At 54.3% G+C, this 14,417-nt stretch overlaps 3 protein-coding genes across 11 annotated transcripts in view; 2 read left to right on the forward strand and 1 right to left on the reverse strand.

Annotated features, from left to right (window-relative positions):
• Nucleotides 1–6,603, forward strand: part of DVL2 (dishevelled segment polarity protein 2) — a 9,257-nt gene extending 2,654 nt beyond the window's left edge. Inside the window, exons 2-15 of one of the 3 annotated variants that reach the window (XM_021713869.1) lie at nt 994–1,063; nt 1,334–1,479; nt 1,586–1,724; nt 1,833–1,930; nt 2,062–2,152; nt 2,283–2,352; nt 2,460–2,599; nt 2,688–2,764; nt 3,961–4,028; nt 4,214–4,379; nt 4,460–4,575; nt 4,708–4,875; nt 5,270–5,488; nt 5,611–6,603. In XM_021713869.1, coding sequence (XP_021569544.1) covers nt 994–1,063; nt 1,334–1,479; nt 1,586–1,724; nt 1,833–1,930; nt 2,062–2,152; nt 2,283–2,352; nt 2,460–2,599; nt 2,688–2,764; nt 3,961–4,028; nt 4,214–4,379; nt 4,460–4,575; nt 4,708–4,875; nt 5,270–5,488; nt 5,611–6,059 — 2,017 coding nt within the window. In that variant the 3' untranslated portion in view covers nt 6,060–6,603. Of the gene's footprint in view, nt 1–993; nt 1,064–1,333; nt 1,480–1,585; nt 1,725–1,794; nt 1,931–2,061; nt 2,153–2,282; nt 2,353–2,459; nt 2,600–2,687; nt 2,765–3,960; nt 4,029–4,213; nt 4,380–4,443; nt 4,576–4,707; nt 4,888–5,269; nt 5,489–5,610 lie in introns of all 3 variants that reach the window. The other 2 variants (XM_008060922.2, XM_021713868.1) reach the window with 2 other exon arrangements.
• Nucleotides 6,604–6,676: 73 nt separating this feature from the next.
• ACADVL (acyl-CoA dehydrogenase, very long chain) lies at nt 6,677–12,202 on the reverse strand. 6 transcript variants are annotated; one of them, XM_008060931.1, is made up of 20 exons: nt 11,964–12,202; nt 11,816–11,891; nt 11,473–11,535; nt 11,282–11,354; nt 11,127–11,191; nt 10,902–11,036; nt 10,296–10,440; nt 9,898–10,027; nt 9,675–9,800; nt 9,116–9,314; nt 8,748–8,852; nt 8,222–8,308; nt 8,075–8,137; nt 7,879–7,980; nt 7,707–7,804; nt 7,562–7,634; nt 7,402–7,474; nt 7,245–7,317; nt 7,079–7,154; nt 6,677–6,997 (listed from the first exon to the last, which is right to left on the reverse strand). In XM_008060931.1, exons 1-20 carry the CDS (start codon nt 12,023–12,025, stop codon nt 6,857–6,859), a joined length of 1,965 nt encoding a protein of 654 aa, XP_008059122.1. In that variant the 5' UTR covers nt 12,026–12,202; the 3' UTR covers nt 6,677–6,856. The 6 variants fall into 6 exon arrangements, with proteins under 6 accessions (XP_008059122.1, XP_021569545.1, XP_008059119.1 ...); XM_021713870.1 differs by having other exon boundaries at nt 7,710–7,804; nt 11,440–11,535; nt 11,964–12,087; XM_008060928.1 differs by having other exon boundaries at nt 7,402–7,634.
• The window catches only part of DLG4 (discs large MAGUK scaffold protein 4), a 27,081-nt gene continuing 24,623 nt past the window's right edge, over nt 11,960–14,417 (forward strand). The window contains exons 1-3 of one of the 2 annotated variants that reach the window (XM_008060925.2): nt 11,960–13,178; nt 13,367–13,465; nt 13,738–13,778. In XM_008060925.2, the coding sequence (XP_008059116.2) occupies nt 13,160–13,178; nt 13,367–13,465; nt 13,738–13,778 (159 nt within the window). In that variant the 5' untranslated portion in view covers nt 11,960–13,159. The remainder of the gene's footprint in view (nt 13,179–13,366; nt 13,466–13,737; nt 13,779–14,417) is intronic. The other variant, XM_021713863.1, reaches the window with a different exon arrangement.

A 14,417-nucleotide genomic window follows, 5' to 3' on the forward strand; every position in this document is an offset into this window, starting at 1 on the left:
CCCCCAACCCAAAAAAAAAAAAAAAGGAGGGACAAATCCAATCTACTGCAGGAAACTCTTGGGAGAGATGACCCCTAAAGCTGAGCTTTAGTATCTGTCAGACCAAGCAGATTGCTTAGTGTACAGTTTTGTGCCAGGTGAGCACAGGGAACTGGAAAGCCTGGCTTCCCTTCTCCTTGGGAGCTCTAAGGGTGATGAAGTGGTACTATTGTTTGGTCAATGGGTGTTTTTACGGAGGCAAAAACAACACATTTGGGCAGCTCTCTGGAAGTGAATTAGAGAAAACTAAAGCAAAATATAAGAGTAGAAACTTGGCTGGCGTGATGGCCCAGCGCTTTGGGAAGCTGAGGTGAGAGGATTGCCTGAGCCCAGGGGTTTGAGACAAGCCTGGACAGCTTGGTGAGACCTCGTCTCTCCAATGAATAAAAAAAAATCAGCTGTTTGTGGTAGCGTGCGCCTGTAGTTCTAGCTACTTGGATGGCTGAGGCGGAAGGATTGAGGCTGCGGTGGCCGTGAGTGTGCCACTGCACTCCAGCCTGGGCGACAGAGTGATACTGACTCAAAAAAAAAAAAAGAGTAGAGACTTTAATGAGGACCAGAGCCTTTTTTGGGAAGGTGTGTAAGGAATAGGGGTGGGGCTGAGGAGAGGCTACCAACAAAGCTCCTAAGTTTGATAGCTTCTAATTTTGGGCAGCTGGGTAGCCACTGGGAATTGCCTTTGAAATTGGACTGGGAGATTTGAATCAGACTCAAAGAAGTCTTTGGAGCAGCATTGTGCCTTGGAGGATGAGGTGAGGAGAGAAGGGGGAATAAGGAAAGAGAATTGAGTTTGGAGATTCTTAGGTGTCAGAGTGAGTTGTTCTAATGTAAGAGAAGAGGACCTGGACAAGACAGGAGAAAGTCAGTATCTTTGAGCTGGATGAAGACTGGGAGAAACTTTGAAGGGGTTGGGGGTGGCTAGTCCAGCTCACTGATCTCTATCTTGTCTCTCAGGGTGGTGAAGGAAGAAATTTCAGATGACAATGCCCGCCTCCCCTGCTTCAACGGAAGGGTGGTATCCTGGGTAAGAGGTTCTGACTCTGAGGGCCTAGTCCCTTCAGTGTTGCCAAGGTTCTCCAGGCCTCAGTCTGTTTCTGTGGCCCTCTCCCTGCCAGGCATTGGAGGCCCCAGTTCTTTGCCTCCTTACCTGTTTAGAGGGCTTTCTTTGGAGCATTTTTGGCTTTTCTCCAGGTGCTCTTGGTCTCTGTCCCCTTCTGATCCTTTCCTTTACTGCCATCTCTTATACTTCACCTTCCAGTTGAGCCACTTTTTTTTACCATTTGCATCCTTCTAGCTAGTGTCATCAGATAATCCCCAACCGGAGTTGGCTCCTCCAGCCCATGAGCCTCGGACAGAACTGGCACCTCCACCCCCACCTTTGCCCCCTTTGCCACCCGAGAGGACCAGTGGCATTGGGGACTCAAGGCCTCCGTCCTTCCAGTGAGTCCTTGGGATTCTTGAGTTCGGGGCAGGGAGATGAGGAGGAGAGGCTGAGGATTTGGAGCCCTCTTCTGATGTGGGTTGGAAACCATCTCTACCCATCTAGCCCTAATGTGTCCAGTAGCCATGAGAATCTGGCGCCTGAGACGGAAACCGAGTCAGTAGTGTCACTGAGGCGGGAGAGGCCTCGCAGGAGAGACAGCAGTGAGCATGGCGGTGAGGGGCCGGCCTGGGGGCTGGAAAGGGCTGAGAACTCATCCTTGGTAGGGGTGGGGATTGGGAGGCTGGGTTCCTGAGCTCCCTGTTCTTATGCAGCTGGGGGCCACAGGCCTGGTGTCCCTTCAAGGGTGGAGCGCCACCTGGCGGGGTACGAAAGCTCTTCTACGCTCATGACCAGCGAGCTAGAGAGTACTAGCCTGGGAGACTCTGACGAGGATGACACCATGAGCAGGTATGACTCCACACTCCTCTCCCTAAGGCTTCCAGCCCCCCCTTCCCTCCTTCATTCAATCTGCTCGTTCTTTCTCTTAGCCCCTTGGCCACTTTGGTTTTTAAGTGCTTGCCTTCCCAACCTCCTGTCAGGTTTAGCAGCTCCACAGAGCAGAGCAGTGCTTCCCGCCTCCTCAAGCGCCACCGGCGACGGAGGAAACAGCGGCCACCCCGCCTGGAGAGGGTGAGGGGGTTCCCATGGGACAACTGGGGCTTGGAGAAGTAGGGGCATGGTCCTTGGTTTAGGTGGTACCAGGACACAGAATCCCAGGCTATTGAAGGACATTCCAGCTTTTTTTCTTTTCTTACCACAGACCTCATCCTTCAGCAGTGTCACAGATTCCACAATGTCTCTCAACATCATCACAGTCACACTCAACATGGGTATGGAGGGAGCCTGAGGCTGGGGGGAATGGGGAGGTCCTGGTCTCTAGGGCTCCAGGGGATTATGTGGCTCAGGTTTCCCCTCCTCACATGGACTCTCTCCACAGAGAAGTACAACTTCCTGGGCATCTCCATTGTGGGCCAAAGCAATGAGCGGGGAGATGGAGGCATCTACATCGGGTCCATCATGAAGGGTGGGGCTGTGGCGGCAGATGGACGCATTGAGCCAGGGGACATGCTTTTGCAGGTGTGCTGGGGCAGGGCCACTATGGCGCCTTGGATAGGAGCTCTCATACTCTCCTCCTCTGCCCCTGACCCACTGCCATCACTTGCAGGTGAATGACATGAACTTTGAGAACATGAGCAATGATGATGCCGTGCGGGTACTGAGAGACATTGTGCACAAGCCTGGGTGAGTCTGAGCTGGTCTCGGGTTCTCAGCCCCCTGTGTTTTTGCTTTTGTTTTGCAATTTTACTAAGTTGTGAGATACAACATTCAAAGGACATGGAACAAAAACGTGTAATGAGAAAAATTCTAGAGTCAGTGCCCACAACACCACCACTTAGATCATCAAATAGATTTGCTGATACCCTGGAACCCTCCCCACAAAATGTCCCTTTCATTTCCCAACCTCCTCACTCCCCCTAGGGGTAATCACTCTCCTTACTTCCTTGGTCGTCACTATGAAAGAGAAAATCATTGCTTCACTTCATAGTGTTATCACCCATGTCTGTATCCTTGAACAACAGGGTTTAGTTTTACCTGTTTTTGAACTTGCTGTGAATGGAATTGTACAGCGTGTACTCTCTTTGTTTCACTCAGCAGTATGTTTCTGAGAGTTATCTGTGCTGGTGAGTCATCCACATTGTGGAGCCTTCCACCGTCACCTTCTTTGGCCCATGTATGTGCTCTTCCTTCTCTCCTTTCTGCCTTTTTTTTTTTTTTGTCGGAGTTTCACTCTGATCCAGGCTGGAGTGCAGTGGCACACTCACAGCCACTGCAGCCTCTATCTCCTGGGCTCAGGTGATCCTTCCACCTCAGCCTTCCAAGTAGCTGGAACCAGTAGCTGCCTCCATGCCCAGCTAATTTTTTTTTTTTGTGTTGGAGTCTCACTCTGTCGCTCAGACTGGAGTGCAGCAGCACGCTCCCGGCCACCGCAGCCTCGACCTGCTGGGCTCCAGCGATCTTTCTGCCTCAGCCTTCCAAGTAGCTGGAACTACCGGCACGCTCTACCACGCCCAGCTAATTTTTTGATTTATTGTGGAGATGAGGTCTCACCAAGTTGCCCAGGCGGGTCTCGAACCTGCGGGCTCAGGCAATCCACTCACCTCAGCTTCCCAAAGCGCGGGATTACAGGCTGAGCCACTGAGCCCGGCTTAATTTTTTGCTTTATTGTAGAAACAAAGTCTTGCCAAGTTGCCCAGGTTGGTCTTGAACCCTTGGACTCATGCAATTCTCTCATCTCTGCCTCCCAAAGTGCTGGGATTACAGGCGTGAGCCACCATGCCCAGCTTCTTTCTGCCTCTTAATCCATTCTTGTTCCAGGCCTCTTCCCTCTTGAGTTCTCTTCTTCCTCACCCCCTTGACTGACCTTCTCTTCCCTACAGCCCCATCGTGCTGACTGTGGCCAAGTGCTGGGATCCCTCTCCCCAGGCCTATTTCACCCTCCCCCGAAGTGAGTGATGCTTAGGATGGGCCTGAAGCTGAGAGTGGGAGGGAGGCTGGACCTGGGCTTCTGGGCTATGGGGAATGGCTGGAAGAGGGTCCAGACAGAGGTAGAACAGGAATCTGAGTTAGGAAAGGACAGGACTGGCTTTCTGGGACTGAGAAGTGGTTATCTTGGTGCCTTCTATGTCCCAGATGAGCCCATCCAGCCAATTGACCCTGCTGCCTGGGTGTCACACTCCGCTGCACTGACTGGCACCTTCCCAGCCTATCCAGGCTCCTCGTCCATGAGCACTATTACATCTGGATCTTCTTTGCCTGATGGTGAGCCCTTAGCACTTTCTGAGATGGCTATCCAGCAGTGATGTAACCCGCCTTTCCTGTGGAAGTGGTTCCTACCTGATGCCCGTTGTCTTCTTTGCCAGGCTGCGAGGGCCGGAGTCTTTCCATCCATACGGATATGGCATCTGTGACCAAGGCCATGGCAGCTCCAGAATCTGGGCTGGAAGTCCGGGACCGTATGTGGCTCAAGATCACCATCCCTAATGCCTTTCTGGGTATGGCTGGGGCCTGGCAGAGGACACGGGAAGGGAGGAGGAGGCAACTAAAGCTGAGAATGGCATAGGCAGGAGTGAGAGCAGAAATTGGGAGGAGAATCTGAGTCCTTTTTTTACTGTGGATGCTCCCAGGCTCAGACGTAGTTGACTGGCTCTACCATCACGTGGAGGGCTTTCCTGAACGGCGGGAGGCCCGCAAGTATGCCAGTGGGCTGCTGAAAGCAGGCCTGATCCGACACACCGTAAACAAGATCACCTTCTCTGAGCAGTGCTATTATGTCTTCGGAGACCTCAGTGGTGGCTGTGAGAGTTGTGAGTTCCCTTGCCCTAATGCTTAAGAGTGACTTTCCAATCCCAAACCTAGCCCAGAAATTGCAGCCAGGGCTACCATGGATGGTTGAGCTGGAGGGGGTTGGCGTCCACTGATGTGCTGTTCTAAAAGCCATGTACCAGGTTCAGGGCATTGTTTGCTGAGGAAAGTGGTATTAAAACAGACAGGCAAATGGTCGCTCTAGCTGTGTGCCTGTCCTGAGGGCAGAAGTAGATAGGGAATTTTCTGTCAAGAGGCCCTTGTGACCTGTTTTAACTCCCATTATGGGTGGGTCTCGGGAAATGTTTCCCAGTTTTCCCTTCAGTGTCTTGGGGCCCTGGCCTCTTGAAGCAGTGACTTCTTATTTCCTCCCTTCCTTTCCAGACCTAGTCAACCTATCTCTGAATGACAACGATGGCTCCAGTGGGGCTTCGGACCAGGACACCCTGGCTCCTCTGCCTGGAGCCACCCCCTGGCCTCTGCTGCCCACCTTCTCCTACCAGTACCCAGCCCCACACCCCTACAGCCCCCAGCCACCACCCTACCATGAACTTTCATCCTATACCTATGGTGGGGGCAGTGCCAGCAGCCAGCACAGTGAGGGTAAGTCATTCCCAGATATCCATACTAGAGGTCTCAGGATGGATCAGAGGGGAACCAGGGGCTGGGGCAGCCAGAGGAGCCTGGGCAAGGGCTCAGTTGGCACCTTCCCTCTCCCCCTACAGGCAGCCGGAGCAGTGGTTCCACACGAAGTGATGGGGGGGCGGGGCGCACAGGGAGGCCTGAGGAGCGGGCCCCTGAGTCTAAATCCGGCAGTGGCAGTGAGTCTGAGCCCTCCAGTCGAGGGGGCAGCCTTCAGCGTGGCGGGGAACCTGGTGGGACTGGTGATGGGGGCCCTCCCCCATCCAGGGGCTCCACTGGAGGTGCTCCCAACCTCCGAGCCCATCCAGGGCTCCATCCCTATGGACCACCCCCTGGCATGGCCCTCCCCTATAACCCGATGATGGTGGTCATGATGCCTCCCCCCCCACCTCCTGTCCCTCCAGCAGTGCAGCCCCCAGGGGCTCCTCCAGTCAGAGACCTGGGCTCTGTGCCCCCAGAACTAACAGCCAGCCGCCAAAGCTTCCACATGGCCATGGGCAATCCCAGTGAGTTCTTTGTGGATGTTATGTAGTACCCACCGTGGGGCGCTCGGTGCTCCTGTTCTGTGACTGGGTATCTCCTCAGTCGTGTGCTCCTTATTCCTTGCAGTGCCTTGCCTCAGCCTGCCGGCTGCTGCCTACTGTGAGGCTGTTGCCACTGTGACTCTGACCAGCAGTGCCTGATTCCTTCCCCTTTCCTCAGGGGTAGGCAAGGGACCTTTGGTTTAATTTTTAGCCTTGTTTTTTTATAAGCCTTTTTGGGGGTTAAAATAGACTTTCTAACCTTTTTGGGACTATTTTTTTACTAGACATTTTTTCTTTTATATGAAGAATCCTCATTTTCTGAGCCCCTTCTTCTAACCCCAGAATGTGACCTCCTCCTCTAGTTGGCCAGTAAGCTCTGCCCTCCACAGGGTGGGAGGTGGTCAGTGGTACCCTGGGAGGAGGAAGGGGGTGGGGTACTCTAGACAGCAGTCCAGGGAAGCTGGGGTATTTGGGGCCATGTAGCTGCCTTTGTTACTCTATTTATTTTAGTCACTTGTATAAAACACCAAATAAAGCAATAGAGGCCAACTCCCCACGCCTCTGGCTCCTTTCTTTGGGAGGGAGGCAGACAGTGGAGGGAAAGAATTGAGACAGTAGCACAGCATGGCTTGTCAGAAACTTTATTATTTGTGAGGCAGTAAATGCTCTTAAGAGCAGGCACGAAAGCAGACACGGTCCTGGGAACGCCAGGCCCCTTTCAGGGCAAACCAGGGCCCCCGGGAAAGGAGTCTTGGCTTTGGCTTGAGAGAAGGCACATAACCGGGCCAACCCTGGTTGGGAGTATTCAGAAGCCAAGTGGGTTGCTGGTGACCACGCCACCCCGCTCCACCAAGGCCTGGGAGATGCTTTTGAAGTTACGGAAGAGCTCCTGCTGCTGAGGGTCAGACTGCAGAGCAGCCATGTTCTCCCGGATCCGGGCTGCAGCCTGGGGCGGAGGAAGGAGGGGCTCAGGCCTGTGCCTTGAGCCCCCACCTCCCAACCCCTACCTGGGAGCCCTGAGTCTCACCTCAATACACCAGGTGTCACAAAGCATTTTCTCATGCTGGGCTGTGGGGTGGCCCTCACTCAGAGATCGTGAGGCCCTGGTGGGAAACAGGAAAATAAAATAAATCTGGGCTGTGACCCTAGCCCAGGATCCCCTGTGGCTCAGGCCTCCCACACTGCCTCCTCACCTGGACAGAACCACCACCATGGCATAGAGGTCGATGGCCCCATCTGCCAGACGCTGCAGCACAAACTGTTCATCTGTCAGGTAGATGAGATGGGGGTAGGGAGTGTTAGTTGGAGGGAGAGTAAAGGGGGGGCAGTAATGGGGTAGAGTTCACTCACTGACAATCCCCTTTTTGTGTTTTATCAGCTTGGCCTCCACCACAGTGGCAAACTGTTCCAGAGCCTGCACTGCCTGAAAAGATGGGGAAGGTACATAGGACTCAGAGGGCCACCCCCAGCAGCTCTTGATGCAGGCTCTCTCCAGCCCTTGATTGCTTACCAGCTCACCACTCCGACTTAACTCTGGGTGGACAATTCCACTGAGACTTAGGCCACTGCCTAGCCCTGCCCGCCTGAGGGAAAGAATGCCTGGTTAGTTGCCATACACCACCCTGCCCTCCCCTAACCCTGGCCCCTAAGCTTACCGCCTCAGCTGTTTGCCTGCTTCTCCTAACAGGAGGCCAGCATTCCCAAAGGGGTTCTTTAGAGCACTACCAAGCCCAGAGAGCTCTTTTCCTTTGTCCTGTGGGGGAAGAGAGTCTAACAGTCAGGACTCACTCTCTTCTCCTCCACTCTCCCACTTCTCCTCCTACTTACCATACAGCCCTGCAGAGCCACAAACAGCCGGAGAATGTCGTTAGTTCCCTCGAAGATGCGGAAGACGCGAATATCTCGAAGCACACGTTCTATGCCAGGCTCCTACCACAGGGGGAGACGGAGTATAAGATCCTGCTGATATGTGCTTACCCACTTCTGGCCGAGCAGAGGCCCTGTACATTGGACCACCGTGTACCTTCATGAAGCCCATGCCTCCCATGATTTGAATACACTCATCTGTCACATTCCAGGCTGCCTCCTAAGGACAAAGAACCAGAAGAGACTGGTTTTGAAGCAGATCTCCCAAACTGGACTCTCCTTCCCAGCATGCCTAGGACCTCACCGAGCCAAAGATTTTGCTGATAGCGGCCTCTATCTGGAAGTCCGTGGATCCCTGGTCCATGTTGGCACTCACCATGTAAGCCATGGACTGAGGTTGCATCATTGGGACATTGGAAGAAAATTGAAAAAGGCTGCATGAGATTCAGCCTGAGCTGCCAGATCTCTAAGACCAGATCTAACCTAGCTCCACAGGCCCTTCTATTCACCTTCTCGCTCTGGTCAGGTTGGGCACCTCTAAATATTTGGTCCTGAGTCAGTTCATCAGGGGATTCCAGGCATTTGGCTCCTTGAAAGGGGTGAAGGTAAGGGGTGGGGAGTAGAATCAACTAGTACCTCTGGGAAGCACCTCGTCAGAACAACATCACTTTCCTCCTGCAGAAGCTGAGTTGACTATGCCTCCCCGCATCCCCTAGGGCATTGGTGTAAAGCTGGAGACCCACTGCCCCAGGTGCTGCTGGGGGTTGTAGTCTGACCGACTGGGAAGTAAACCACAGAGCTCCAGAGAGAGGGTCTTGGGAGGCCCTCACCTCAGTCACATACTGCAGCATAACCATCCGGGCAAGCTTCTCCTGGATCAGCCCAAAGTTGTGAATTTTCTCTCCAAACTGGGTACGATTAGCAGCATGATCCACCTGGAAGAGAGCACGTGTGCCTCACTATGGTTCACTGTGGTTTAGCTGTCTCAGGAGAGGGGGCTGGGCTTGAGCTAGAGGAACAGGCACTGGACACAACCAAGAGTTCAGTCCATGCTGAAAGGAGACCTAAGCTAGCAAGCAGGTATGGCGCTGCTGGTGGGGGAGGGATCTCTAGTGTAGGGAGCACCTACAAGGGAACAGGGACATACAGAAAAGGGAGCCAACGTGACTCCTATTTGGGACTCAGGCAGGGCACTCACCGCTTTAGCAATAATGCCTCTCATGGTGCCTGCAAGGGCTGCAGCCATGCCAAACCTTCCATTGTTGAGGATGTGCATGGCGACCTTGAAGCCACTCCCAACCTCACCCAGCACATTCTCCGATGGCACTCGTACTCCATCAAAGATCACTTCTGCTGTGTTTGAGGCCTTGATGCCCATTTTCTTCTCAGGGGGCCCACTGTGGCAGGGCAGGGTGGGAAAGCAGAGGTGTGTTTGACAGGTTATCACTGGGGGAAAAAACTGCTTTCATTCCTATGCACTAGGGAGTAACTACAACTCCCAGACTGTAAGAGGGTACAGGCAACACTTCTCCAGGTGCCCTGAGAACTGAGGAGGCTTGGCTTTGTCCTGCTACTGTGTGTTGGACTTGGTTATTGGAGCCAACGCTTTGGATGAGTTCCATACATATTAATCTCAAAGGTTACATGCTACCTACTATTTTGGCTTCTGCACACATCCCTAGGATGACCTGTAACAATCCTCTGCCCAGTACTGCCCCTTGGTCCTACCTCTTGCCCCATCCCCCAAATCCACTCACTTAGTAACACCCCCGAAGTTCCTCTCCACCACAAAAGCTGTGATCTTCTCCTTCACTGCCCCTGTGGCTGGATCTGTAATTGGTGTCTTGGCAAAGACTGTGAAGATGTCTGCCAGGCCCCCATTACTGTGAAAGAATGAGGGGACAGTCAGGGCATGGAGGACTGGGAACAAACAGTAGGGCCTGAAATTGGGCAGAGGGGGAGAAATGGGAGGCAGATTGCCTGATCCAAATCTTGCTTCCGTTGAGGGTATAGTATTTTCCACAGGGGCTGGGCACAGCGGAGGTTCGGATGGAGGCTGCATCTGACCCACTTGAAGGTTCGGTTAGACAGAAAGCTGCCAGAGTCTCTCCTGTTGGGGAGGAAGCTCCTTTACCATGAGTTCTAGTGGACACCTAAGTCCCCTCAACCCACCTCCTTATACCCCCAGGCAGTTCTCCCTTAACACCTCTGGCAGTATCCAGTTTTCTTTTGCATTTCCCAACCAGTATATTGTGATGCCTCCCGGGAGTCTGCCCCAGCCCAAATGCCCAACTACATAGTGATCTAAGTACCAGCTGGCCTAAGCTATGCCAAGCCCAGGACACCCCCAATCCCTGGGTCTCCTAGGGTTGCCTCACCAGATGCCAGTTTGGGGAGGTATTTTTCTTTCTGGGCCTTTGTGCCAAAGAGCAGGATGCCTTTGAAACCGATGCTCTGATGGGCCCCCAGGGTAATGCCCACTCCAAGGTCGTGCATGCCCACGATCTCCACCATGCGGGTATACTGGAGGGGAAGCAGGCATCTGGGACTGTAACTGGCTGCATAGCACCTGCCCTTAGCAGGAGAGTGGGGACAAGAGGGCAGGGCCCGGCCTGGGCCATCCACATGGAGGGAGCAGGACAATGAAAAGGGCACAGCAGAGGATGGTGGTTCCTGTCCTCTGTCTTGGTAGGAGGAAGACTTCCTACTATCCTCAAGCAGTCTCCAACTTAAGAGATTTTTTGAGGACTTGGGAATCAGGGTGAGGTCCATGGCTGTTGGCCCTGGAGGATTGCATGTAGACTCTGATGTTGGGCGGGGGGGTGTGTACACTGCAAGAAGAGTCAACATTCACCTCACAAGCCCCCAGGGCAGGTGCTTGAGAAAGGTCTTAGCTTTAAGGATGAGGAAGGAGCTGAATTTGCCAAGCTGGAGTATGGGAAGTAGGGAAGTGCCCGGTGGGGAAGTGGTGAGGTTTCCCTCACCTGAGTGTTGCATAGGCCCACACCACCCAGCTCACTGGGCACTTGCAGACCAAAGGCCCCCAGCTCCTTGAGGCCCTGCAAAGTGGTCTCTTCCACCGCCTCCAAAGAGTCATTCTTGGCAGCATCGTTCACCTCCTGGGAAAGGCACAGAATCCCACATCCAGACTCCTTTTAAGCTCCTTAACGTCTCCACCCCACCAGGACTAAGTCCCAGTCATTCCTCACCTTGAAGAAACGGGATACAGGTCCCACCAGCTCTTTGAGAATCTGTGTTTGCTCCTCGTTGAGCACTGCGGGGGTGGCAGTGGGAAGCCAGTCAGGCAAAGCGATTATAGGAAACCAGCCTGTCCCCACCCAGCTCTGACTGCCCCTTCCCTTACCGGCTGGATATGGGAACACCTGCTCGGTGATGAGCTGGCCCTTGAACATCCCCACAGCAAAGGACTTAGATTCCTGGGCAAGGAGAAGGAGGTTTCAGGGCGCTGGCTGGGATGAGTCTGTCCTCGGCTTAGATTCACCCGGTCTCAGGGCTACGTACCGCCTTTATCCGCCCGGTGTCAGGGCTACGTACCGCCTTGGCCTGTTTATCCCTGGTCGAAGCATCAGGGAGGGACTCTGACTTTTCCAAAACCGCCTGGGGAATGGGATGGTTAGCGAGCCTGAAAGGGAGCTTTCAATGTGCCAAAGGAGGGCACAAGGCAAGAGCTGCGTGTGGGGGAGGGGCGGGTCCAGTGACCTTTCCCCTAGTTTCACCTCAGGGCACCCTGGCCTGCCCTTTCCCCTACTTTCGGCGTCAGAGCTGTGGGCAGGTGACTGGGACCAAGAGGGAGACCCCTGCTGGCGGCGGGGAGTTGGAAGTGGAAGTCGACCCCCGCGTTGTCCTGTTACCCTTCCCAAGGGTGGCTGTCACTTACCTGAGCTGCCCCACTGGCATAGGGTCGCCGGGCAGGTCCAGGTCGGGGCTGCCTCAGGAACGCACTGGGCCATGAACTGTGGGGAGTGAACGTTCAGTTCTTGCCGGTTCCCAGGCCCGCTGCCCCCTGTCCCTTCTGTCATACAGACCTTCCGCCCCCCAACCGCAGCAGCTGCCACCCCACACTTGGGGCTATCCGAGTCGCCTGCATCTCCGAGCCGTTCCGGCCGCCGCAGTCTTGAGCCCCGACCCAGCTCTGGCGTTCAGTCTGCCGGAGTCTGGGTGCCCCCGGCCCTGACTCATCCTCCACAATGCACTGGGCGGCGGGCAGGCGCGGCTTCCGGTCGCCGGGGCTGCTGGGAGTTGTAGTTCCCGAGCACCCCGGTCCCTGCATTCTGACTGACCTAGAGTGATCTCCAAGCGTCCTTTGTCTCCCCCAAACACCTTCATCCTGCTTGTCCCAAATAGAGTCTAGTCTTCTGAAGGGGTGATGGAATAGAATGAGACGGAAGAGGGAGGAGCTTAGAAGACTGCAGTCAGAGGGATGGAGGTAGACTGAAGAGAGTACTTCCCAAGGGAAGTTTAGAAGGGAGAAGGCAGAAGAGGAGTGTAAAGGTAGATGCCAAAGTTAGAGCCATGGAAAGACGACTCTTTGGGGTTCCTTATGAAGTCTGTCTCCACCCACACAAAAGGAGGGCACAATGGCAGGCAGGACTCAAGCTGGGGTGTGAGTGTTCCAGGTGTGCTCTCCTGAGACCTAGGAGGTACCGCTAACCCTTGAAACCACTACAGTGTCACAGTAAGAAGGACCCTTGGGCTTACCGCTTCTCCTTTAAAGCCTCTGAGCCCTTGTGGAACATCTGTCTCTCTCTCTCTCCCCTCTGTTCCTTCTAGAGACCCTGTGCCCAGGCTAAACCTCTGGGAAGATGACTTCTTCCCAGGCCTGAGACAACTGTAGGAATGCTTATGGTCCACCCTCTACCCCCGCTTCTCTACCCTGGGGTCAAGAAGTCCCAAGCAATTTATACCCCTCTTTCTGCAATTCCCACTGGGGTCAGGCCCAGGAGGAAAGAGAGCTGGGCTCGGCTTCCTTACTTTTTGAGCTCCTGGGACGAGATCCTCTTCCCTGGCACCTCAGGAAAGTGTGACTTCGTTATGCTGCTTTGGGGCCAGGAGGCCAGGTTGTGGAGCAAAGTGGTGGTGGTGCTGGGAGACCTGAGAAAGAATGGGACAACTGGTCAGTTCAGAGACTGCCTACTTTACTAACAGGTGGAATTGGGTGGGGAGAAGGCAGCTCAACTCCAATCCCGGCGGATTAGGAAGATTAAAGTGAGAGAAGAGAGAGATGTCCCAGAGACCAAGAGGTGAAAAACAGGGGTCCTTGTGCAGGGGAGGCATGGGAGCAAAGTGGGGTGCTGGGATTCAGCAATCCTTCTCCCTGAACCTTTCCATAAGGCCTGGGGTAAGAGGACAAAGGCTGGGGAAGATGAAGTGACAGTGTGTCTGTTTGTCTCTTCCCTGTCCCTGTCCTCCTTCACTTGCATTTCACTAGCTCCCAGGTCAGCCCTCTGGCTCCTTGCTCCCCCACTATTGCGGTGGGCACCCCCTCTTCTCACAGTGTTGCACAGTGACCTCTTCCAGGCCTTGCTGGGTGAGTAGCCCAATTTACTGTGGGGCAGTGGTGGAAGGAGCTGGCCTGGGACTGTGAGTGCCTGCACTGAACTTCGGGTCTGGTTGGGAGCCTGGAAATCATTCGGTCCAAGCTGGAGTCCCATGGAGGGTCCTGCCCATGATGATGCTCCCCATTAGCATGGACCAGAAGAGCTCCTCCCGTACCAGACCGACAGCAGCGATGGTGGCAAGGGTGATCTGACTGAAAAGCCTGGGGTGGGGGAGGGTAACTCAGTTCTCTTCCTGTGACAGACATCCTGGACTATTACGAGGCATCCATCTCAGAGAGTCAGGTAAGGAGGAGGGGGTGAGTGCCTAACTTCCTGAGGAAGCAGGCAGGGCTAGAGGGGTGAGCAAAGTCTTACTGATATTAAACTGAGGCTTGGGGGCCCTGGTGACAAGATCCTGAGTCAGTGGCCCAGGGACTTGGGGGCACTGAGAATACTCCCCTCCATAGTCCCTTCTCCCTCTTTCTAACCCCTTCTCTTTGCCTGCCCCAATTTCAGGCACTAAAGAGTCCAGAGCATAATTACTTTTCAGGCTTCCTCCTGAGTAGCCTGAGGGACAACTAGACCCCCAGGGATTCCCTCCTGCTAGCCCCTTCCTCACACCTTATCCCCTACCATGGGCTCCCTTCAATATTTAAATAACCATGGGTGCTCCCAGCCCAATATGGGTGCTGCCTCCTCTACGAAATGAAATCCAGCCTCATTGTCTTTGCTGTCATCTCTGGTGGCTGGCTAGGTCTCCATGTTTACCTCAGAGCCTCTCTCCTACTGCTTGTATCTCCTTTCCCATTATCCGGGTTCCTGCCAGCACTGAAGGAGTTAACTCTGCCAAGGCACCCCCCCATTCTGGCTCCTAGCTCCCTCCCTCCCTCCCCCTGCTTCCTCTCTCCTCCTCTCTCCCCTTCCCTCCTCGGCTCCACGGCT

The sequence above is a fragment of the Carlito syrichta genome, unplaced genomic scaffold (assembly GCF_000164805.1).
Source record: "Carlito syrichta isolate Samal-C Ts95f unplaced genomic scaffold, Tarsius_syrichta-2.0.1 Scaffold304770, whole genome shotgun sequence".
NCBI classification, from domain to species: domain Eukaryota; kingdom Metazoa; phylum Chordata; class Mammalia; order Primates; family Tarsiidae; genus Carlito; species Carlito syrichta.

Excerpts from the sequence above, each read along its gene's own strand:
- ACADVL (XM_008060927.1), bottom strand. The coding sequence starts at position 12,025 with ATGCAGGCGACTCGGATAGCCCCAAGTGTGGGGTGGCAGCTGCTGCGG. Across the intron at positions 11,536-11,815 it reads ATGCCAGTGGGGCAGCTCAG|GCGGTTTTGGAAAAGTCAGA; the intron begins GTAAGTGACAGC and ends CCCATTCCCCAG. Across the intron at positions 7,981-8,074 it reads GAGGCATGGGCTTCATGAAG|GAGCCTGGCATAGAACGTGT; the intron begins GTACACGGTGGT and ends CCCCTGTGGTAG.